Raw genomic sequence first — 24,327 nt, 5'->3', positions numbered from 1 at the left:
GGTGTGGGGATGGGGTGGTATAGAAAAGTCCATTCAGAATGCTGAGTGGATGTGACTTCACTGATCAGGCCTAAGTCCGCAGTGGACTTGATGGCCACTTGGCTACTAAGTGCTTGTTTTTATGATCAACTTTCCCATCAATTAATTACATGCAGCTCTTTTTTCCCACAATAATTGCAGCCAAATGGGCTTAGTCACTGGGACCAACACTGTTTGTACTGTTCCCAGAAATTTGTTTTCTTGTTTAGCAGAAGGCTCTAGACTGCAGTAACTGGGCTGGTCATCGGTGCTGGGAGTGAGGCCATTACTTCTCCAGAGGTAAGCTTTTCTGAGAAGCTGCAGGTTCCTCTGGGAGAAAGGAAAGGAATCCTTTTAGAACTCAGACAGAGCAGGTAAACCTCAAGGCCTTGTGGGGCCACGGCACGTGCCTGCCTTCAGCTCTGTGTGACCACTGGGCAACCAGCCAGCGTGCATCTATTCCCGGGCAAATGGACCTGCTAAAAATAAGCAGGCAGCTATTTAATTCCAACAGATTCAAAATAGCCATGTCTCCTCCCCACCAACCCTCAGGCAGGGTGCTGTATCCTTCTCCAAGGCTTTTCTCTGGCTTGCCTGAGTGTCTGGGGCCTCAGGAGGGGGGAGGCCCTGGGGGAGGTGGCTGCCTTCAATTAGCTTGTGAGTGTGAGGCTTTTAGACCTATGGTGTTAAATGCCACTCAGATCTGGAGAAGTTCAGTTTTTTTTTTTTTTTACAGAAAACCAAAAACCAGGGCAAAGAGAGCAATTCAGGAGTCTGTTCCAGAGAAGGAAGGTAGCAGAGAGCTTAATAAGGCTGAAGTGTGCACACCTGCACATGTGGGCCTATGTGTATATGCACAGGTGAAGGCGGCCCTGTCTGTGAATTCAGGAAAGGTTGGTGCCTCTCACAGCCCCTGTCTAGGCCTATCAGACCATGTAAAGTGGGGCACATGGCACCTTATCAATTCACCAGAAGTCTTTTAACTGAGGTGAGATTGGCTGGGTAAGACCCTTGGAAGTTAAGGGCTAAGGAAGTGAGGGACTGCTTGGTCACCTGGCGCTCCCTGAGAGGCACCTCCAGGCAGCGGGACTCCTTTGTGGGGGGCAGCTGCTGATCATATGGGCTCTTGGCTCTGTTCTTGGTGGAGATGGCTAATACCTCTAATCACAGGCCCTAGGTAGCAAGGAAGAAAACAAAGCACGCCTTCTCCTGTCTGGGGATCCTTACACCTCTTTTCTCAGATTGGGGGAGCACTTCAGTTGGGCAGTTCTTGTACCTGTAGGTCCTCATAGAGAAAAGCACTTTCCCTGGAGGAGCAGGGATACTGTCTCCTGGCTCCTAAGCTGTAGGCCGAGTGAGAGTGGTGGGCACTGGGGACCTAGGTGCAGCATACAGTATTCTTTTGGTTGGGTGACGTGGCCTCAGGGTAGCCATGTTAATAAACACGTCCTAGGGGGCCCTGGTGCCACAAAGCAGGAGACATCTGGCTCAGAAATGGTATAGAAACTTGTTTCCTGGGATCCCTGGGTGGCGCAGCGGTTTGGCGCCTGCCTTTGGCCCAGGGCGCAATCCTGGAGACCCGGGATCGAATCCCGCATGGGGCTCCCGGTGCATGGAGCCTGCTTCTCCCTCTGCCTGTGTCTCTGCCTCTCTCTCTCTCTGTGACTATCATAAATAAATAAATAAAAATTTAAAAAAAATTAAAAAAAAAAAAAGAAACTTGTTTCCTGAGGTGTGATTAGCTGACTGTAGAGGGCTGTGGATGGTGGGTTTAGGGGCTTGGAGCCTGAGTCTCTGGTGAACAGGTGGGACGAGGAGGGGGAGGGTTTTTAGGTGGGAGAGTGGTAGAGGTGTCCTGGCAAACTGCAGAGCAGTGCTGTGTCCCCAGTGATGGGTCCTGTGTTCAGTGTGAACTAGGTCTGAGAAAAGAATGGATGAGGTGGAGGCCAGGGGGCAGTGACACAGGGGGCCAGGGTCCGGGTGATGTGTGGATCAACTAGGACCAAAACCAGGCTGGGAGTGTGGGCCTCTGCCTTATAGGCAATTCTTGGACTCTCCAGAGGTGAAGGGGAGGGTGGACTGCTGGACCCTTAGGATCAACTTCTAGTACCAGAGGGGTGGAGGCCGCTCCCAGCTATTTTGAGAGGCAGCTGGTATCTTGGGTAGCAACTCCCTCCTTTCACACACACACACACACACACACACACACACACACACCTCAATTTGAGGTTGGTCTTGGGCCCCTTGTGTGTAAAACAGGGAGACTGCCCTCTATGGGTTCTTAATGAAGTTCTAGGATTCTTTATCTTCCTCTCTACCCCATTCCATGTAATCTTATTCCTGAGATCAGAGAATTGGTAGAAGATCGTGGGAATCCTAGCTATAAACCCTGCTGAAATGAGATTGGGTAGTTAGTGAGGAATCAGAATCTAAAGTGACTGGCAAGAGGAGAACCTGGTTCAGACCTGAGCCACACTGTTGCATGTCACCTGTTGGGGGGCACTGCTCTGACAGTAGGCCTTGTCACAGGCATACTGCCTTATCCTGAGAGCACCCTTCCCCCACAGCCTCTATTCCTCGTCAGATTTTATTTTTATTTCTATGTGGAAGACATTGAATATAAAGCAAGTACCACTTCTTCAGGTGGTGTGCACATTGTTCTAGAACTGTGATTCTCTGACGTGAGTGTACATTGGAATCACTTGAATTAGGGGTACTTGGCTAGCTCAGTGGAGCGTGCAACTCTTAGTCTTGGGGTTGTTAGGTTGAGCCCAGTGTGTTGGGTATAGAGATTCCTTAAAAACAGAAAAATCTTAAACAACTGCCCCCCCCCCAAAAAAAAACCCAAAGCAAACCAAAAAAACCTGGTACCTTGGTCTCACTCTGAGAGATTCTGATTTAATTGATTAGGGTGCCACCTTGGCCTTGGGATTTTAAATGCTTCTCAAGTGATGCTAATGTGCCACTAAGTTGGAGTACTGCTGATAGAGGTTTAAAAAATCTCTTTCCCCCAAAGGAAGAGATTTTTATCTTTAATTAGCAGATAAGAAAAAAACTATTGGAACTAATAAATGAGGTCAGTAAGGTTGTAGGATACAGGATCAATGTGCAAAACTGTTCCCTGTCTTAGAACCGAAAGGCTTGGTGTGTATCCTTCCCAGTTTTTCAATAGTATTGTGCGGATATAGACATTCCGCATATGGTGGTCTACAGCTTTTATTTTCTGTGTCATGGCAGTTTTTCCACATCTGTACATGAGATCAGTTTCCTTCCAGATCACTGGTATGCCCATGGATCCTGCAATATATTTAACAGTGATTCCCCAGAATTGCCCCAGTAAGCCTTTATATAGACCTTTGCCTTTGCAGAGTTACTCTCATTTGTTCTTTTTTTTTTTTAAAGAGAAGATTGCAGGTATGGGGTTTTTAGGTCATAGGTTATAGCGTTTTAAGAGCAATATGAACTTCCCCTTTCCTTGGCCCATATGATGCCTCATTTCCTCAGACGCGTAGGTGTGTTCCAGACTTAATGTAGAGTAGAACCCGAGTTCCAGTCCTAGGCTGTATGACCTTGAGCTTTCTTTCTTTCTTTTTTTTTAAGTTTTTATTTATTTATTTAAGTAATCTCTACACCCAACGTGGGGCTCGAACTCACAATCCCAAGATCAAGAGTTGCTCGTGCCACTGACTGAGCCAGCCAGGTGCCCTGACCTTGAGCTTTTTAATTTTTTTTAAATATTAAGCATGCTCCACACCCAGCATGGAGCACACCTTGGGGCTTGAGCTCAGGATCCTGAGATCGAGACCTGAGCGGAGATTGAATGGAACGTTTAATCGACTGAGTCACCCAGGTGACCTTGAGCTATTTTAACCTTGCTGTTGGCAATGCATTCCAGACCACGTGGTTGAGGATTTAGTGATACAAAGGGAGAGCATCTAGTGAGGTTCTTTGAATCTGAAGTTGTAAGGAGCGTCATCGTCATCGTCATCGAAGTTTCTGCCTAGAGGGATTGATAGGATCTTCTGAGCCTGGCCACTGCTTAGCTGTGCTTTATATTTTCCAATCCCACGGATTCACTTTCAAAGATTAGCAAGAAGGTTTATGGCTTTCTCTACGCCCTCACATTGGAGCAGAATATATTTTCCAGTGTTCCTTTAGTGTAATGTGTTTGTGAATCTCCTGGGGGTCTTGTTAAAATGCAGCTTGTGATTTAGTAGATCTGGGCTGGGGCTGTATTTCGAGCAGATTCCCAGGTGATGCTTAGTGCTTCTGGTCCATAAACTGCTCCTTGAGAAGCAGAGTCCTAGAGCAGTGATTCCCAGTGGAGGCACAAATCCAAAGTAAGCACAATAAAGCACAAACCCAAATTAAGGTATAATTCACCTTATCAGTGGAGGATTTTTGGTTTTAGGAAGATGTGATTTTTTCAGACAATAAAATTCACTGGCATGGGAGGTACTGAATTATAAGCATTCTAAAATAAGTCTGTCACATACCTCTAAAGAGAGCTAACCCAGCTTTGCATAGCACTTAATACATATCTTGTACCAACCATCCTTTATGAGCTGTGTCCCCTTCTTATGATGAAGAAAACTGAGATTCTTCTCTCCTTTACATGTCGACTACCTTCTTCTGGCCCTTTATCATTTCTCCTGGCCTGAATCCAATTGACTGAGGTATCCACATCTGTGTCTCTCGATATGCTGTTCATCCTACCCCCAGGATCAACTAGTAACAAGTTTGGTGTGTGTGCTGTGCAGACCTCTGATGGTTCCCTTTTGCCTACTGGATAAAGTTCAGAATCCACGATGAGGCCCCAGAACCCTCACTGAGTCCACTAAACCGCTTCTTCAGGCATGACCTGTATCATCTTGCCACTGTATATTTTGCTGGTCTCTCACCCTGGAGCATCCCCCTCATCCTTTTGAAATCTTACTCCTTGGGACACCTAGGTGGCTTAATGGTTGAGCATCTGTCTTTGCCTCAGGGCATGATCCCGGAGTTCTGGGATCAAGTCCCGCATTGGGCTCCCTGTGAGGAGCCTGCTTCTCCCTCTGCCTATGTCTTGTCTCCCTCTCTGTCTCTCAGATTAAATAAATAAAATAAAATAAAATAAAATAAAGAAATCTTACTCCTCCTTTGTTCCATCGCTCTCTTGCTGCATTACTGTTTCATTGACTCATGATTTTGTGGGTAACGTGAGGGACATATATACATGTGGTTTCATGGGTACTTAAAAATACTCCAATGTCGGGGCACCTGGGTAGTTCAGTCCGTTAAGCGTCTGACTTGATTTTGGCTCAGGTCATGATCTCATGGTTGTGAGATTGAGCTCCACTTTGGGCTCTGTACTCAGCAGGAAGTCTGGTTGAGATTCTCTCTCCCTCTCCTCTCCCCTGCAAGCCTACTCACTTTCTCTTTCTTTTATTTTTTTTTTTTCACTTTCTCTTTAAAAAAAAAAATAATACTCCAATGTCACCTAAATAGATAAGTGTTCTGGGAGTTTAGAGAACTAAAACACCAAACACATGATCCCCTTGGGGGAACATGGAATTTGGCATTGAGAAGTGATAAAGGAAGGGATTTGGGTCTAAGAGAAGGCTCATCTTGTTTCAAGGAAGTATGCATGGACAAGGGAGCAGAAATGGGTGTATCTCCCTGCCCACTCTCCTCTAGTGGATCACCCTGTGGATATGAGCAGCGGGGAGGGATGCGCCTTACAGGGAAAGGGGAGGGAGAACAGCTGGTTATCTTCTTGTGCAGTGATACCAGGATCCCCATACTTGGCTCTCATAGCATCTCTCTCTCTCTCTCTCTCTCTCTCTCTCTCTCTCTCCCTCTCTCCCCCCCCCCTCCCTCCCTCCCTCCTCCTCTCCAGGTATAATTTCTTCAGGCCTCCAGGATGGCCATCCAGTTCCGTTCACTTTTCCCCTTGGCATTGCCTGGAATGCTGGCAGTCCTTGGCTGGTGGTGGTTTTTTTCTCGTAAAAAGCATGTTAGCAGTCAGGACAGACAGGTGGAGGCCAGCGCTGTGGAGCTGAGGACTAGCCATGCCATCAAAGAGCCACTCTCCATGGAGGATCCCTGTCCTGCAGTAGTAGCAACATCCCCCAGCATCATACTGTCTGCAGAAAAGGAGCCATCTACTGTGAGCAAGCCTCCCATGGAGCCCCCAGCCATGCTGCGGCCACATTTAACCTGTCGCAGGTCAGAGTCCTCAGGCAGCCTTCCTAACACCACAGACCCAAGATTTCGACCAGGAACGCTCAGAGATGACAGCACAAAGGTGGAACTAGCCCTGACGGGTGATGAAGCCAGGTCCATCCCTCTGGAGTGTCCCCTTCCAACCCCAAAGGGTGTTCCTTTCCCCCACGAAGCGGCTGAGGTGTACAAGCGAGAGTCCCCATTCAATGGGACAGGAGGACTGAGCTGGCAGGGCCAAGCTGCAGCCCTCCAAGAGAAGCCAAGAGAAACAAATGGAGCTGAAGGCACTGGTGATGCAGTGTTAGAAGAAAGTGTGCTGGAAGAGGGTGTGTTGTTCCAGGAGCATGACTCTGAATCGGAGATCAGCAAGGCGCCTAGCCCAGCTCCCTTGGGAGGAGCAGGGGAGAAGGGGAAGGGCAGCCCGCCACAGGTGGAGGAGGATGCAGCGGGGAAGCTGCTGAGCAGCCTCATCGAATCGGCTCACACAGAGCTGATGGAGGATGATGAGCTGCTGGCACCTCGGGTCAGCAGCAGAGCCTGCGATGCAGACAGCATGGGAGAGCTGGGCAAAGAGGAGGCTGTGGAGCAAGATGAGAAGATTGAGCAGGCTGCTTACCAGATCATCTCTAGAGTGATCTTGGAGGCAACTGAAGAGGTGCTGGCCACCACCATGGGCAGGATTGCAGGTCGGGTGCATCAGGCTTCAGCTGGTCAATTGCAAGGGCAGAACGAGGAGAGCTGTGTGCCAGTCTGCCAGAAAACTGCCCTGGGGCAAGATGCTGCTGAGCCCACTCCAGCCATTGTGGAGGTAGTGGAGGCAGAGAAGGTGGTGGAGACAGTGACAGAGGCAATGGCAGAGGCGGTGGTGATCTCCGGCCAGTCAGACCCTGCCCTCCCCTTGCCAGACCTGCCCACAGAGGACTTGCCATCACCAAAGACCTACATGAGCTGCCTGAGCAGCCCTCTGTCCAGCCCCACTAAGGATAGGAAGCCAAAGAACTCTGCACACCATATCTCCCTGGCCCCCAGCCCGTCGCCAGCTCTGCCTCAGGGAGAGTCTCCAGATGAAGCAAGTGTCCTAGTGGGAAATGCTGGATGCATCACCTGTGCTTCTGACAACAGCCAGGATGTCCCTTCAGTGACCTCTGAGCAGTGCTCAGATTCCGTCAGCACTTCGGGGCTTGAAGACTTGTGTACAGACACCAACTCAAGCCCCAGGGGCCAGACCATTTCCCCACCGCTGCCAGAAAGTACTGTGCCCTTCAGCAATGGGGTACTGAAGGGGGAGCTATCAGACTTGGGGAATGAGGATGGATGGACCGTGGAAGCAGAAGCAGATCATTCGGGAGGTAGGAGGGTCTTGGATGTTCCTCGCTTAGAGGACGGGGTGGGGGTGCTCCCTCTGTTATCTGGGCAAAGGCTGCTGGTGCCCCTCCCTCTGCTCCTTCTGCAGTAGTAATGCTCTTCAACTCCGTGTCCCAGCTGCCCTGCAGAAAGTCAGGGCACAGCATAACACTGGTGGGTAACTGAGAAGTTAGGCTGTCCCGAACCCGCAGAGCCACGGGAGCTGTAAATTGGCTCGGCAGCCAGGACCCTCCCCAGTCCTGAAGGAGCCAGCTCAATGTGGGGTTTGTCGACTAACCTCAGTGTGAGCCTCTTTTTCTCTCTCAAACCACCTCTTGAAGGTTTTTGTAATGGAGAGGCTTCCTTAGTTTTAATTCCCAAGTACCAAGAATGGGTGTGAACTTTTTTTTTTTAATGGTTTATTTCCTTTTAATCATGTGCTTGTTCCCATGTCTTCACCTGCCTTCCTTCTCCAGAAGCTCTTACCGGGTAAGTGCCCAGAGAGCGGCCACAACCTTGACACTTGAGGGAGGCTCTCGCCCTCCTGCCTTGTTGCCGCCACTATTCCTCCGCAGAGGGCCTCCGCCATTTCCTTTCTGTGAGCTGCAGTTCCACCCCCAGGAAAGAGGGGCACTTCGGTAATGAAGTGTCCACTGGGGTTTTCGGGTGCTGACCCCAGCATAGACAGTTCAGACCGCTAATGGACAGGTCAGCAACTCCTGACCCTGGTTTCACAGCTACCCTGGGGTATTTTCCATTATTTCCTGCAGAGAGGCCATGAATTCCCGGTGGGGGTCTCTGACTTGTGTGTCCTGGAGCCGTGCCCTACCATCTCCACTCCAGGAAGGCAGGGAGTCTTTATGGGGAATTTTACTTCTTTCAGTAGCATCTAGTGTGTTTCACACACCACATTTTGTCACCTCCAAGATGGCTATTGGGTTGATTAAGAAGACATCACTGATTTCTGTACCTCTAAGTGAAAGAGAACTCATTATTTGATTGTGATCATAGAAGGCCAGAGCGTATAAGATGCATCCAAATTTCAGGGATGTTAAAATGTGTGTGTGCTTTTTTTAAAAAAAGATCTTAAAGTGGGTAAACAAATATTTTCCTAAGAATAATGGAGTTTCTCTTTATCCACTGGCCCTAAGCTGAATTAACAGACCCATTACAGCTGTGTCATGCCACCTCTAGATTGGTTGTGGCAGCTACTCAGGTGTGGTGAAGGCCTTCAGTTGAGGCCTCGTGGAAGAGAGGGCTATGACCGTGGGGAGGTACAGGAACAAGAGATGGGAGCGTGGCATACCACTCACTTGGCCCTCAGTTGGGCAAAGCATAAGCTCCCACCTCCCTGGCATCTGATGTACCTGACCATGCACAGCCCTACCTGGTGCCTAGGGGGCCCACTGAGGAAGCTGGCCTGTGAGCACAGACTGCTAGAGTGCTGTGTGGTCTGAGCCACCTCTGGGTGTCCCTGGAGTGGCCTGTATCAGCCAGGCCTATTCTATCCAGGAGAGGCTGGGGCCCCTGGTGTTGAGGGACAAGGTCACTCTCAAGGTGACTTGTCCTTATCTGGGGGCAGAATCTCTTAAGCCTTACTGTGCATCCAGACAGTACATGCGTTGCTTGGCAAAGGATTATGTCCAGAGTTTGGAGAAACCATGTGTATAATAACCTAAGTAGTAGAATCTTGGGAGCGATCTATTTCTGGTAGTTAAGTCCTCCATATTTAAGCCAGAGGCCTTTCTCTTAAGCTGGTCTGGACCCCTGTTTTTCTGGGATAGCCTCTCTGGCACACTCTTGAGCAAGAGAGCAGCAGACCACATTGATGCCAGGGGCCTGCTTCCTGCTCTGTCTGTTGTCTGGGGCATGAACTTCAGCCCAGTCTTGGGACCAAGGGGTAAAGATCCACCATGAGCCCAGAATGTTAAGAGTTGCACAAGTCAGGCCTAAGCAGAGGGAAAGGAGGACCTCCTTCCTTCATCTACTTCCAGTAGAGCCCCAGGGCAAGATGAGAATGGGGCCCTCAGATGAGCCAGCAAGGGAGGATTCTTCTAGCTCTGCTGGACTGAAGTTCACTGCCCATGGAGCCCAGGCCTAGGTCCCTTGGTCTGAGGGGCTGGCATAGGTGCTGGGGTGTGGACCCCTTGTGACTGGTTGGTCTTTGTGGAAGCCAGCACATATACAGCTTCTGGGACCATGTGGTCTTGCTGGCCTGCTCCCCCACCCCGTGGACTCCCCTTCCCAGCTCACCACTTGTCTCTGCTCCAGCAGCTGTGGCTGGGCGTGGCTGCCAATTCAGCAAGTGGAGCTGTGAGTGACAGGCTAAAATTAGGTGTATCTACACCCCCAGTCCTCCTTTCATTGGGGTTGTTCTAACCCTTCTAGACTTCGGGTTGACAGTCACCTGCCAAGCTCGAGGAGGGGGTGTGGGGCGGGGGCCTCCTGGGAATGTGAGTTTGGAAGTTCTTCATTGTTGACTGCTCTTAGCTGGCCTCTGTGTGTCTGTGCATGCTGCTTCCACCCCTGCAGGCTCGGACGGGAACAGCATGGATTCAGTGGATGGCTGCTGTGGCCCCAGGAAGACTGACAGTTTCCAGAATGCCCAAGCAGCCTCTAGTCCTAAGAAGGTCGACCTCATCATCTGGGAGATTGAAGTGCCAAAGGTAAGGGCTGCAAGCTCCACACTCCTACAGGCCCAGGGTCATCGAACTTAAGGGAGAGGGAGACAGTAAACCTGAAGCTCCCCCCCGAGTGAGCCAGAGGCTGAAGGGAGCAGGAGTGTCACACCCTGCCAGGGCCCACAGAGCTTCCTGCCAAGTGGAGTTCCCTCAGCTGCCTTCAGGAGGGACCTGTTCTCGTCTCCTTCAAACTCACACACAGGCTACTTACGCTCTCCCTGGGGCTTCCTCCTGTGTGCTGGGGCTCAGATCTGTTTGGAGATGCTAGCAAAAACCAGCCTGAGGACGTGAGCTAGGCGGGAGTCCCTTCACGGTGCTCTGCTCAAAGCTCTCCAGTGCAAAGTATATTTGATAATTGAGCACAGCATAAATCCATATTTCAGAGAGCTTGAAAAGTATAGAAACGTATGAGGAAAATAACAAGCTGCTCTAATCTTACCCCCGGGAGTGGCTGTGAAGACTTGTGTTTCCTTCTCGTCTTGCACCCTGTGGTTTTTAAACAAAACTGAGATTATGTTGCTTTAATTAATGCTTTTAAATATTTAACAATTTAATTTTCCTGCGTTATTCTTTTGAAAATATAATTTTAACTGCATTATTCATTGTAGGAATGTCAGTTTACTTCACCAGTCCCCAAATCCAGGGTACCAAAGTGTTTTCGAGCTTCTTGCTATTCTAACTTAAAATTTATTAGCTCGATCTTGATGTTTATCACGGGGGCTCAGAAATAATTGGCCAACTGAATTCTCCCAGGAACTTAGCTCCCTACCGCCGCCATGGAGACTTGGCTTGGTTTGAACTCTAGGTCAGGCAGGCTGCTTTGACCCCAGGGTGCTGACTCCCTTGGTGGTTCCCCCCTTGCCCTGTGACCCTGATAGCAGTTGTGCCTCCTCCTCCCTTAGTGGTTGCAAAGGGCACACCCAGACAGCTCTAGGTACAGGGCGACCATGTCCCTGGTAGCTCTGCTGGTGTACGGTTGTGTGGGATTGTCTCAGAGCTCGCCTTACATCATGGCTAAGTTGGGCTTCTTCTGTCTGCCTTGAGCTCTTGGCACGCTGGGCACTTCTACAAGCCTCGTGCTCTGAAGGCTCCCGCCCGCTATCAATTGACAGCAGAAGCCCAAGGGTTCTTTCTTCAACTTTTATTTTCAAATGGAGCCTTTTTATCTTTGAACCCGGATAGACTTGAAGAGGTCGGAGGAGTCGTAAATCGACCCTTGTGCTGTGGTGGAACCTCTCCTAGTGTAGATTTGGGAGGAGAAGATGCTGGCTTTGCAGCCTTCTGGATGTGGGCCAGGTTGTCAGGGGAGAAATGGGAACTGCTGAGTCCTGGAGCCAGCCAGACTGTGTAGTTCAGCCATTTAGCAGTGTGATATTGGGTGAGTTACTTAGCGTCTATGAGCTTGTTAACCTCATCTGTAAAATGGTGATAAAGGTATCTGTCATAGCTAAGTGCTCGGAACAGTGCCTGGCAAATGAGTGCTGATATGTTCACAGTTAATGATATATTTGAGCTTCACTTTGTGTAAAACAAAGGTAAGTCTTTGGGAACGTAGGGAATTGGTTTCCTATTAACACCCCAATCGTCTCTTTCTCTTTCAGCACTTAGTTGGTCGGCTAATTGGCAAGCAGGGGCGGTATGTGAGCTTTCTGAAGCAAACGTCTGGTGCCAAGATCTACATCTCCACCCTGCCTTACACCCAGAACATCCAGATCTGCCACATAGAAGGTCAGTGGCAGCTGTCCGCTTGGGTTTTGTTGTCTTCCCTGAAATGTAAGGCATTTGAATCTCAGTTATTCCCTTTTTGGAATCTAAGTCTCTGAATAGAAACCCCTGCTCATCCCAGGTGAAGGGAACATGGTGGTGATGGTGGGGGGTCTTCCGTTAGCCCTCCTCTCCAGTTCAGCTACTTGAAGGAGCCTCCTCTCCCTCCCCCAGATCTTGTGGCCAGGAGAGGTGTGGGCACTCACATGGGCAGGCTGGGGTGGCCTGGATTTATGGTGCCCGCTGCCTCACACAATTCCTTCACAGAGCAGAACATGATTCCCCTCCGGTTGGTGAGGGCTAGACCTTTCCCATCAGCTAGCCTCCTATTGCATTCAAAGCATGGACACAACAGCAGTGGTATCACTTGATAGGTCGGTGGATTTCAGTCCTCTTTAGATAACCTTTCTTAAGGCAAAACAGCTTTTTGGCTCTGTAAAGATACCTTTGAACTCTAGGAAAGCTCCTGCGGGGTGGGATATGTTCATGGGTTTGGATTTGCAGTTGGTCGTATCCACTGTGACTCTCCTGCCTCTACCCCATTTAGGCTCTCAGCATCATGTAGACAAGGCGCTGAACTTGATTGGAAAGAAGTTCAAGGAGCTGAACCTCACCAATATCTACGCTCCCCCACTGCCATCACTGGCACTGCCTTCTCTTCCAATGACTTCCTGGGTGAGCATGCACCTGGCGGACCAGACCAGACCTTTTTGTCTCCCTTTCATGCCAACCTCCCCAAATTAGAAATCCCTGAGACCATGGGTCAGGAAGGCCAAGAGCTTGTTGATGCCTGTGACCCCTCCCCTCTAGCCTCCTGTGGTCAGTTTGCTTCTGCTTCTAGCCTGTGTTCTCTGTGGCTGGGCTTTGAGGCTGAAGTGCTGGTACAAAACCAGACATGCCTCTGTCCCCACTTGGCAAGGACCGTTCTTCTCGGGCTCAGCTGCCCTGACATCTTTTGTGTTTTCAAGGCATTTGCCTAGAAAGGAGTATAGTCTATCCAGGAGACTGGGTCTACCCAGACTGGTTTGGATCTCCTTAAAGCTGGTGATATGTCCGGAGTCACAGCCTTGGGGGCCTGGATGGGCTTGTAGTGGGTCCTTATGTTCCTTACTCCTAGTCGAGCTGGGTCTAATGGCTCTGGTGAAGAATTCCCTTCCCCTTCCTTCTCAAGGGAAGTATCTAGATTATAAAGGAGAAGAAATTCTCCCCACCCAGCCCTGGAAGCCAGGTGGCTCTTTTGGAGGTTGTTCCTGGAGCTTGGCAGGAAGAGGAAGCTTCTATCTTAGGGCCTCTGTGTGTTGGGGCCTATCGCTCAAGATCTTACAGCATCCTGCCAGCTCTATTTGAGCCTCATCTCCCAGGTAGAATTGTAGAGTTCTGTAGACCAGAGATGATGACTATACTTCACACATGGGCTGCTGCAAGAAAATTGTCTCCCTCGCTTTTGTTTGGGATGACTGACTTCTTGGTTCTGTATTATTCCACTCCAAAGATGCTTGTGCCATGGCAGGAGGAATGAGTGTCCTGTTACTTCCCTCTGGATATTTGGGAACAGGCTGACCCCACTCTGTGCTTTACTTTTGAATCCTAGCATTTTTTTTCCCCAGCAGGCTTGGACCAGACCCATTCTTTAATTTTAAATAATTGAGCAGCTGGGATGGCTTCCTTCCCTTGTACTCTCTGTGGTTTGGTAGAACTGGAGAGGAGATCCCAGGTGCCTTTCAACCAGCCACACCCCAGGGAGGGATGAAGGTCAGGAAGGTGGCACATCTTCCTGTGTCCAGAGTACCTAGATGTGGTCTGTAACTTGGCAACAAGAAAACTAGTGTCTAGGGACAAGTCTTTGATGTGGGCCAAGCCACTGAGAAAACCTACATTCCAAATCCCAGAGTGGGAATGAGTTGGTAGGAGGTCTGGCGTGCAGAGAGGAGGAGATGGTGTGACGCAGACTATTGGGTTCTTGCTGGCAGGAGAACAGAGTAGAGGGGTCCTGTTGGACTTGCAGCTCCTGGAGTCAGCAGGCAGGGCCAAGGATGCTGGCTCAGGGGCCTGGGGCCCACCCACCTCTTATGCCTCAGTAACTTGTTCTCCGTGGCCCCCCATTCCCTTGCCTTTGTTGGGTGTTACAGACCCCTTGAGAGAGGGACCCTGCCCAGGCCCCTACACTACTTCCCCAGCTAGCTCCTCCCTGCCCAGCCTTGAGTTGAGGCCTCCTCTACAGGTTAGTGTTGGTATTGCAGGGTAAGGGCTGCTGAGCCACACTTTCCATGGCTGACATAGTTTTCCTTGAACTTCTGCCGTTTGGGTGCCTTGTTGCTTTGGGTTGCCATGCCCTTTACAAAGATGTGCCAGTTCAGAGACTTGCCCTGGGGCCTCAGGGCTTATCCAAACATAAGAGAAGGATTGCTGCAGTGCCTGCTGCCCCTCCCCTTTCTCTACAGCTCATGCTCCCTGATGGCATCACTGTGGAGGTGATTGTGGTCAACCAGGTCAACGCTGGGCACTTGTTCGTGCAGCAGCACACGCATCCTACTTTCCATGCACTGCGTAGCCTGGATCAGCAGATGTACCTGTGCTACTCTCAGCCAGGAATCCCCACCTTGCCCACCCCAGTGGAAAGTAAGTGCTGCCCCAGGGTCACTGGGGAGCCTTGGGTTCTCAAGGGGAGGAGTTTTGGGGGTGACCTGTTCTGCCCTTGGTCTTGATCCAGGAGGAGGCCATTCTGGGATTCTTCATGGGAACAGCATCCCTAAGTTTTTGTCATCAGTGTGGAGTTACTCTGGGCTGAGTTTCCCAACTATCCCAATGGAAAAGGTCTTCCCATTGGCTGACAAGAGTCCCATGGAGTTAGAGTAGAGTTTTGACACATGAACTCAGATCCCAGCTCTGCAATTTATCTGTTGAATGGAGTGATGCCCATTGTTTCAGGAATCAGGGTTGGATTCTATGTGTGTTATATGTAAAGTCCTTGATCCAGATGATAGTTCTTGTTGAAGCTCCCTGAGAGCAATAGACCCCTGGGGTGGGGTGTCTCACCTTCCTGCAACCAAGGAGAAAGCAGGCTCTGAAGTCAGGTGGCTTGCCCAGGTGATATAAGAGCAGGACCTGGGATCTAAACTTAGCTGTGCTCCTGAGTCTTCTTTGTCACTATTTCCTTATCGCCCTTGTTGGCAAGAATCCAATGTCAGAACATCTCTTCATCCACTCCTGTCAGGGACTCCTAACCTGGAGTGCCCTGATGGGCACCAAGGCTTTTAAGGAAACCTTTGAAGCTACCTGTGGCAGAAATAGGATTTAATTGTCAGTCTTTTAATGTTGCTTTGATCCAGCAGTGAAGACCAAACTGGGATCTAAGAGGTGACTGAATCAAAGGCTCCCTTTAAGGGTCAAGGTCAGGACCCAGTGTGGTCAGCCATGTGTGCAGGTCTTCATGCTGTAGTTCCATCTGTCCTGGCCCTGTGGCCACAGGGCAGGTGACTGCTGGCACACTTGCTACCTGGTCGTGGCTGCTTGGGATACCTGTGCTCTTGGTGCCTTCCTGAAGCAAAGGCTAGAAGAGGCGAGTTTTAAGCCTGGGAGTCTTCTGACCGACTTCTGAGTCACCTCGGGCCAGAACAGGCTCTAGTTAATAGGCCAACGAGATCTGCTGCACTTGGAGGTTCTTGATTCTTTCTGGGACTTTCCCTAGAGAATATAAGTCCCCATTCTCTAAGTTTGGGATTTTACTTGATTTCTTCTGATCCGTCTTTGTCCATCTAAGGCTTTTGTAGGTTTCAAAGTAAATAGATCTGGAAGAGTGCTTTTTTGGTCTGGAGAGCTTTTTGGGTAGTACACATGGGAGGCCAGATTTCCCATATCCAGATCCTTCCCTTAATACACTCTTGGGCTCCAGGGGAGCTTTGGAGACTCTTTGCTATTTCCTGGCCCTGTGGAGACACTGGCCCCTTGGAAGTGATGTGGGGAGGTGGGTAGTGTTGACTGGGGTGACCCTTGGTGCCCTGCCCTATGCCAGGAGTATCCACACGCTCTCTTCCTGACCTGCAGTAACGGTCATCTGCGCTGCCCCCGGCGTGGACGGTGCCTGGTGGCGAGCCCAAGTGGTGGCCTCCTATGAGGAGAGCAATGAAGTGGAGATACGCTATGTGGACTACGGTGGATATAAGAGAGTGAAAGTGGACGTGCTCCGGCAGATCCGGTGGGTCCACCCTCCTCAGACAAACACACACCCTGTGTACCTGGGGTGTGGGGTTCCTGCCTAGCTGGCTCAGTTCTACCAACCCTGGGACACAGGTTGACTCTTTCTTCTGCTGCCTACTCTGGTTTAGCAGAGTCTGATATAAACAGACCATGTTGTTCCTCCCAGCTAGAAAGGCCTCTTGTGGCAGAGGTGCCCCAAGAGCTTCTCTCTGGGAGCTTGATGGCAGACGCTCTGAGGTCAGGTTGCTACACAGGGAGGCCTGTGTTCAGGCATGCTGGGAGTTGTGGCCTGCTGCCTAACATATATGCTTCTGCTTTGCCTCGTCTTGGGTTGTGGGAGGCTACACTACAGCGCTATATCACAAGGTAAATATGGGCTGAAGTGGAGTTGGCCTGTGAGTTCATAAACAGTGTTCCTCCCTTGCCTTTCTAGATCTGATTTTGTGACTCTGCCATTCCAGGGAGCAGAGGTCCTTCTGGACAGTGTGATGCCCTTGTCAGGTAACAGATGGGGCCTCTGGCATGGTGGGAACAGTGGTTGAGAGTAGGTCTCTCTCTTTGAGAGCCCTTATTTGCACTTGGAGGACATAGGCTAACACATATTGCTTGCCCCTGTCAGAGTTTCCGATTGAACAGATTTGGGCTAGGGCCCGAGGACATGCATTTCTAACGAATACTCAGTGATGCCAGCAGCACCTTTCAGGGTGGACTTTATCCAGGCTGCCAGCCTTTGAGAGGCTTCTAACACAAGCAGTTTCCAAAACGTGGTCGAGACCCAGGGTCCTACCTAGCATCCATGGTGGAGGGCAGGCATGGGAGCCCACGGTACTGCTCGGCGGGGACTGCGGGGACTTTGCCGGTACTCACCTGTGTGGGATCTTACACTGACCCCATCCCCAGAGGGACTAGCATAGTGGTCCTGGGCAAGTTATTATCCTCACCTTCCCCCCAACCTTTTTTTGTTTTTTTTTTTTAACTCTCTGGAAAGTGGGATAGTATCTGTCCTTGAGGAGTTATATAACCCAGGAACTGATATGTGGATGGTGGTCAAGTTGCAGCTACCGGTGACCAGGATTTTTGTATCTGTAGGTGGTAGTGCGATCATCCCACACTCTTCTCTATGGTCCACACCGGGAAATGCGCTAGATGCATTGAAGGCTGCCTACATCCTGCCGGCCCAAGTGCTGGGCCATGGCCTCCTTCTGTTTTCTTCTTTTGCACTTGTCCAGTTCCCCTTCATTTCTCCACGGTGTATCCAAGCCCGCCGAAGCGCTCCCTCCTCTGTCAGGCATTCCCCAGACCTTGGTGAACCTGTGTCTCCGTCCTTGTGTGTAACTGCATAAGCTGATGCAGAGTGCCACCCCCATGCCCTGCCCTCTAGCAGGGGACTTGCCCATGCTGTGCTCTGTGGCCACTGCCTGGACCTGAGGCCAGCCTTTACCACTGGGCCATCCCCTTTTGTCTTTGTGTCCCCATCTAGAAAGTGGGGGGAACACCTGCATTTGTCAGCTGTCACTGCCTCAGTGGAACAAGATTCAGCCCTGTCAGCACCTAAATGTGGTGGTGGCATGTTCCCCTTGAAGGCAGAGTCCCTGTCCCTTCACTCTTGTCCCACAGCAGGTTGCATGTAGTGGAGACCCTGTGGGTGTATCTGCTTGGAGCCCCGTGGAGGCCTGGCCTCTGTACCTACTATATAGGTGGCTCTTGCCGGTGAAGCGGCATCTGAGACATCCGCTCGGAAAGCCCCTGGAAGCTGTGTGAGTGACAGGAATACTTTGCCTCAGTGAAAGCCTAAATGCTGCTTTTCTTTTTCCTTTTAAAGATGATGACCACTTTTCACCTGAAGCGGATGCAGCCATGAGCGAGATGACAGGAAACACAGCGCTGCTGGCTCAGGTGTGTGGGTGGGAGGCGGGCAGGCTGGACAGGACAGGGTCTGTCTGAGGAGCCTCCTGCCTGGCTTGTGCAGTGCCTCCCGGCCTCTCTTATCCAAGATCTTGGATTCTTGGGAACTGACCTTTGAATTGCTTTATCCTCTGTGGCTTGGGACCGGGGTTGGTCAGCAGTCTTTAAGGAGTGGTGCACGGGGTAGCTTTTAAACGTGCTTGCTTGCTTCTGTTGTTTTTCTAGGTGACAAGTTATAGTCCTACTGGCCTTCCTCTAATTCAGCTATGGAGTGTGGTTGGAAATGAAGTAAGTTCTGTTCTTTTCCTTCAGGTGACTGGCCAGCAGTCATAGATTTGAAGCTGACTCGTCCATTATTTCCTCTTGAGCTAATCAGAGGATGTAACTATAGACCACTGCCCCCTTCCCTGCAGGGGACATTTAATTAAGTCCGGAGACATGTTTTTGGTTGCCCCAGTCGAGGGTGATGATGGTAAGCGGCATTACGTAGGTAGAGGCTGGGGAGTGCTGCTACACATCCTGCAGTGCCCTGCAACAAAATGTCAGTGGTCCTCCTGGACCTTAGCCAAACCTTTCGGGACCTTGTATCTCCTGGGTTTTCCACCCCATTTCATGGTGTTAAAGCTTAGATTTCTTTAGTGTGCTGAAAAGTCTGCCCTCATGCTGATGGAACATTAAATCAATGCCCCTGTTGGCCTAGAAGAGTCCTGTCCCTCGCCCCCTATTTCTCTTGGACCTATAGTGTGTGATGGTTATCTGAGACTGAGAGAGGGGAAAACCCACGTTGGCTTGACAACTGGCCCCGAGGTGCAGTGGGCAAAGCTCTCAAGGGAATTTTGTTTTCTAGGCGGTGTTGATAAACCGGTCGCTGGTGGAGCGAGGACTTGCTCAATGGGTAGACAGCTACTACGCGAGCCTCTGACCCCCGTCCCCCACAGCCGCTTCTGGAGTCTTTTTGCACTGTTGAAATTGGGCTTGGTGCTGAGGCAAAGACGTTACATCAGAATAACAAGCGTTATCTTCCCCAGAAAGTCCTCTTTTTTTTCTTTTTTTTTCCTGCTGTAGTCATGTTGAGAAGTCTCCTCTGAGACAAGGAGGGAACCATGGGTTCTTTCAAAGCCATAGGATGGTGTTTAACAAGCTAGTCGATTTAGCCTGGTTCCAAGCCTTTAAAAAAAAAAAAAAAAAAGTGAAAGTAAAACTGTCTCAACCAGGTTGTCCTTTACCACCCCTTTACCCCCATTCCCTTCTTTCTTCCCACCTCTTCCCCTCACTCAGAACCAAACCAACTGTAGCAGACGGGCCAAGAGATGTGTTGCCTGAGAGGGTTTCTTTTACTTTAAAATCTTTCTTCAGGGAGCAAGACATGAAATCACTAATTGGTATTGATTACTTGTACAGCTTACGTAAATGAATTTATGATGTTTAACCAGTTTTTATACACTTCATCTAGGTCTCTAGAAGGCAGACTTTTTAATGCATCTGTAAATAATGAAGCAGTCATACCTCCGGCCTTGGTCTGTGGGGGAGGGGAACTGTTATCTTGCTAAGCCTGGTTGTAATTTGTAACCATTTTCTATTTGTGCAAACTCTGTAAATATATGTTTAAAAAAATGTAATATTTTGTATAAGATACACTGGAGAACAAAGGGAACTCAAGATTTTTCCACACCCCACATCTTCTGTAAGCAGATGTTACTTCTGCAGAGCACAGCTGCCCCTGCCAGCTCCTCCTGTGGCTTTCTGAATACTGGACAGGGTATAAGGTATAGATTGTGAGCGGGGATTTTTTTTTTTTCCTGTACAAATTTGTTAAAAAAAAAAATCAACTCATTTGAATTACCTTACAGTGGTGTGTTTGATTCTTTTTTTAGACTGGCTTCAGCATTGTGCCACATAAGAAAGTAACTTAAACTTCTATAAATCTTGAACTGTATACACTGTAGCTTTGAGTCCATTTCTTCCAGGGTGAGAGGGTTGGAATGGGGAGTGAGGAGGTGGTTGAGTGTGGTGGGCTGGAGGAGCCCATGGAAAGGAGCCCTGAGGGGGCTAGAGGGATCCATCTAAAGGAGTCCTGGGGCTCATGGAAGATCAGCCAGAAATTTCCATCCAGCTTTTTCTTCTCCTTGCCCCACAAGGTGGCAGCCAAGCTTCCTCTGGCTTCCCCTAGTGAGTGTCTCAGATAGCCAGGCCTGAATTTAAATGAGCACTGGTTTCTACATTTCTTTTCTACATTCTCAATAGAACTTTGAATTAATGTCATCTGTTGCAGTAGTAGGAAGATTATACACCTACATGAGGAGCAGGCTCTGGCCCTTGGGCCTCTATGTCTCAGAGCTCTCCCACCCTCCAAGGGTTTCTGGAGAGTGGAGGCTGCCCAAGGGTCCTTCACACTGAAGGAATCCTCCCACAGATCTGCAGCCACTCCCCCTGGCTGTGGGTAACAAGTGGTTAAGAGCCTGGGACTAGCTCATGGGACTAACCTCAAGGCAATGAAGTAAAATCACGGGAGTGTCCCCTGCTTGTATGGAGCTTGGCCCAAGGTGAGCTCTCATGTATTTGTAGTTGCAGGTCATCTTTAATCCCAGCATTATTTGGGTATGATGTGGGCCAGCTCGGGTTACAACCAGTCTCAGCTTTTTCTGTATAATTCTGCATCACTGCAGCAGACTGGGTATGTAGGAGCCTGTAAGCTAGTTTGGTGGCTGGTGGGGGACAGGGTGGTGGATAAGCAGAGACCAAGCCAAGTTGATCCAGACAAGACAAGGGCTTCCAATGAGATAGTCCCTAGGATGACAAGTGATGGGTCAGGATCCTTTGGACAAGGCCCCCAGGACTGGGAGATGGGGCAATGGGGATGAGGAGGTGGACTGCTCAGGGCTTATAGTCAGCCTTCAGGGATGGGTCCATTTAAGGAGGTTTTGGCATATGGGAGGAAACGTTGAGTTTGGAGGTTCGTGAAGGGCATGCACTCTTTGAATTCACCCTTCTCAGATTACAGAGTTTGGAAAAAGTTGATTTTGACCATTTTGCTGATAATCTTGTTGCTCTTACAGAGGAGTGGATTTATAGAGGTCCTCCCTCCCCTGTTTGGATGCTGGCCCTTTGAGCCAGTATATTTTAGATATGTCCTCTGAGTTAACATCCAGGGGACAACTTAAGTATGACTTTGAAAACTCCTGGTGCTAGAGGGAGACTTGGTCACCTGCCCTGGGGTATGGGGGAGACAGGTGGCATGCTGGGTGCAGGAGGCTAGAGCTTCCAACTTGTTCTCCCTGTAGGTGTTTATTTCTTTTTTTCTTTTCTCTTCTCTTCTCTTTTCCTTTCCTTTCCTCTCCTCTCCTCTCCTCTTTTCTTTTTTCTTTCTTTTTTTTTTGTAGGTGTTTATTTCAACTGCTTCCCCCGCTCCCACCCTCCTCCTGTCCTGAGGCCCTGCAAAGGCGGTGGCTGATCCCAGTGGGGTGTCAGCATGGAGGCTGGAGCCTGGGTTCCTGCTACACCTTGTGCAGCCCCAAGCATGCCGCTTAACCATCACAGGTTTAAGATAAATCAAGATGAGTGGCTGGAGTGATGGAGAGTTTACTGTGTCAGATAGTGTGCTGTTTTGCAGGGAATACTTGGTCTTCATGATGCCCCAGTGAGGCAGAGACTGACCCTGGAAATAGATGGTGACTTCATTTATATATATATATTTTTAATATTTTATGTATTTGACAGAGCACAGGCAGGGGGAGCGGCAGGCAAAGGGAGAGGGAGAAACAGGCTCCTTGCTGAGCAGAGAGCTCCCTGGGTTCATGACCTGAACCCAAGGCAGACACTTAACCCACTGAGCCACTCCGGTGCCCCAGATGGTGACTTTAGAAAGTGGTTTGCAGTTGGACACTCAAAGCCAGGCTGTTGCCCCAAGGCAGGTCCCAACCAGGGCTCCTCTGAAGCAATGTGAGAATTGATTATGCTTTATTCCACACCCCCAGGTAAAAACGCTACAGTCATTAAATCATCAGCCTGCAGAAAAGTTTTACAACTTAGAATGGGAAAAACACCATGGCAGGAGGTGATCTATCATTGTGCTTATATGAGAAATTAAAATGTAAGAAATATAAATAAAGCCAGGAATGACATGTAGCATCTAGGCCAGAGTGAGCATTTTTAATCTTTGATGATCTAAAAAGGGAAAAGAATCTCCACTGGCAAATGTCATCAGTGATATGGACAGAGAATAGAATATCTGGATTGTTTCTAGACCAACAGTGTCCAGGAGAAACATGTGAGCCACGTGCATAATTTAAAATTTTCTAGGAGCCTCAATAGAAAAGAGAAAACCAAGTGAAATTTTAATAGTTTGTTGAACCCAACATTTTAACATGTAATACACATTAGACATATCAATGAGATTTTATAGTACTTTCACACCAAGTGTTGGGAATCCTGTGTGTATATTTTACCCTTCCAGCTGTCTTTTCTCAGCTAACTATGGCTCAGGAGCTCAGTAGCCGCAGTGGCTGCCATGTTGGGTACCGGACTGTCCCACTGATCACCGTCACACCCATACTGATCGCCTTATGTTTATGTTTGTCCTTATCTGATTCGAGAAGTTCTAGGTTCTTTTGCACATTTATTTTTCCAGATGACCTTTAGCATGATTTTTTTATTTTGAAAGGCAATCATGGTGAATGTTTTACCGACATTTGGAAAAAGTAATGCATGTTGGTTTGTTATAAAGCTTTATGTAATATATTAAATTGAGCTTGTAAATTATTGCTATTTAGTTTTTCTTTCTTGCCCTCTCCCATCACTACCACCCCTTTTTTTTTTGGTCTGTACTTTCCATTCCCAAGAAAAGTGCATTAAAAGATTTTGGTATTGTCACATTTTTCTGTTCTTAACTAGAAAATTCTTGTGTTTTTCTTTAAAGATTTTATTGATTTACTCATGAGAGACACACAGAGGCAGAGACATTAGGCAGAGGGAGAAGCAGGCTCCATGCAGGGAGCCTGATGCAGGACTCGATCCCAGGCCTCCAGGATCACAACCTGAACCAAAGGCAGATGCTCAACCACTGAGGCACCCAGGTGCCCCGTTAACTGGAAACTTCTGAAAGAATCTCATGGGAGATATTTTCTCATCAATGTCAAATATCTGTGGTATTCTGTTTGGTGCTTTTTGTTTTAAATTTTATTTATTTCTTTGTTATTTAATGAGGTGAGTGGATGGCTTATAAACAGCACACTACTAGAATTTAAAAAATTTTTTTCAGTGAAATCTAAGAAGGTGAATCTGATTTCATTGTGGTCACTGTGGTAATATTTGCCATTTAGTTCATTTTTCTGTTCTTTTCTAATTGTTTTGGGTTTTGTTTTGCTTTTGCTTTTCTCATTTGCTCGATCAGAATTTTTCCCTGTAGTAAACTTAGCATTTATTTTTCTTTTATTTTTTTAAAGATTTTATTTGATAGAACAGAGAGCACAAGTGGGGAAGGGAACGGGAGAGGGAGAGAAAGAAGGAGAAGCAAACTCCGAGCTGAGCAGGGAGCCCGATGCAGGGCTTGATTCCAGGACCCTGAGATCATGACCTGAGCCAAAGGCAGACGCTTAACCGACTGAGCCACCCAGGTGCCCCTAAATTTAGCATTTAATATCGTGTTTGTGTTATCAGCGGATATCAGTTATTCGCCAGTAACTTTGAATTTATATTGCTCTTAATATCACGTAGTTAGGCCTCCTTTCCCCTCCAAAGAGAAACTCAGCAGAAAGATTTCTGCCTTTCTTCCTACAGGTGTGCATGCCACACTTGGGTTTTGGTAGGGTTAGTTAGAATCCAGTTCAGAACTCCAAACTTTTTTCCCATATGCCTCTATCTCAAGAGTTTTAGAATGGTGTTGTTAAGCTTCAGTCACGTTACCAGCAAACATTTTGGCCCAACTTTGTTTCGCCGGCTTTACTGCTCCTACTATTTTTTACATAGCTGTTCCCGAGGTCTTTATTTGGATTCACTTTTGTCTGGAGTATTATTTTTGACATTTTTTGGTTTTCAGAACACCTTGTACATCTGAACATTTCTGTCTTTTTGTCCTGACAACACCAACAGTTATTAGGCTGAGCATCTCTGCTGGAGTGCAGGTCTCCTGGCCAAAAATTCTATCCTCCCTCCCTGCAGTTAGGATTGTGCATCCTCGTGCTTTTGCGCTCAGGCATGGTCAGTGAAAGGGAGATAG

General features: G+C 48.8%; 1 protein-coding gene across 16 annotated transcripts in view; it reads left to right on the top strand.

The window, feature by feature from the left end:
* AKAP1 (A-kinase anchoring protein 1) overlaps nucleotides 1–20,058 on the top strand; it is a 33,764-nt gene extending 13,706 nt beyond the window's left edge. For 2 of the 16 annotated variants that reach the window (XM_077852589.1, XM_077852588.1), the window contains exons 2-11: nucleotides 5,897–7,571; nucleotides 10,099–10,232; nucleotides 11,849–11,975; nucleotides 12,559–12,686; nucleotides 14,453–14,630; nucleotides 16,056–16,206; nucleotides 16,642–16,709; nucleotides 18,031–18,104; nucleotides 18,339–18,401; nucleotides 18,961–20,058. In XM_077852589.1, coding sequence (XP_077708715.1) covers nucleotides 5,921–7,571; nucleotides 10,099–10,232; nucleotides 11,849–11,975; nucleotides 12,559–12,686; nucleotides 14,453–14,630; nucleotides 16,056–16,206; nucleotides 16,642–16,709; nucleotides 18,031–18,104; nucleotides 18,339–18,401; nucleotides 18,961–19,035 — 2,649 coding nt within the window. In that variant the 5' untranslated portion in view covers nucleotides 5,897–5,920 and the 3' untranslated portion in view covers nucleotides 19,036–20,058. Of the gene's footprint in view, nucleotides 1–228; nucleotides 319–754; nucleotides 1,007–5,896; nucleotides 7,572–10,098; nucleotides 10,233–11,848; nucleotides 11,976–12,278; nucleotides 12,386–12,558; nucleotides 12,687–14,452; nucleotides 14,631–16,023; nucleotides 16,207–16,641; nucleotides 16,710–18,030; nucleotides 18,105–18,338; nucleotides 18,402–18,960 lie in introns of those variants that run through there. The other 14 variants (XM_077852582.1, XM_077852586.1, XM_077852581.1 and 11 more) reach the window with 14 other exon arrangements.
* Nucleotides 20,059–24,327: the final 4,269 nt, after the last annotated feature.

This window comes from Canis aureus, chromosome 16 (assembly GCF_053574225.1).
Source record: "Canis aureus isolate CA01 chromosome 16, VMU_Caureus_v.1.0, whole genome shotgun sequence".
NCBI classification, from domain to species: domain Eukaryota; kingdom Metazoa; phylum Chordata; class Mammalia; order Carnivora; family Canidae; genus Canis; species Canis aureus.
The sequence above is the reverse complement of the archived record's forward strand: the minus strand, read 5'-3'. Positions and strand labels throughout refer to the sequence as shown.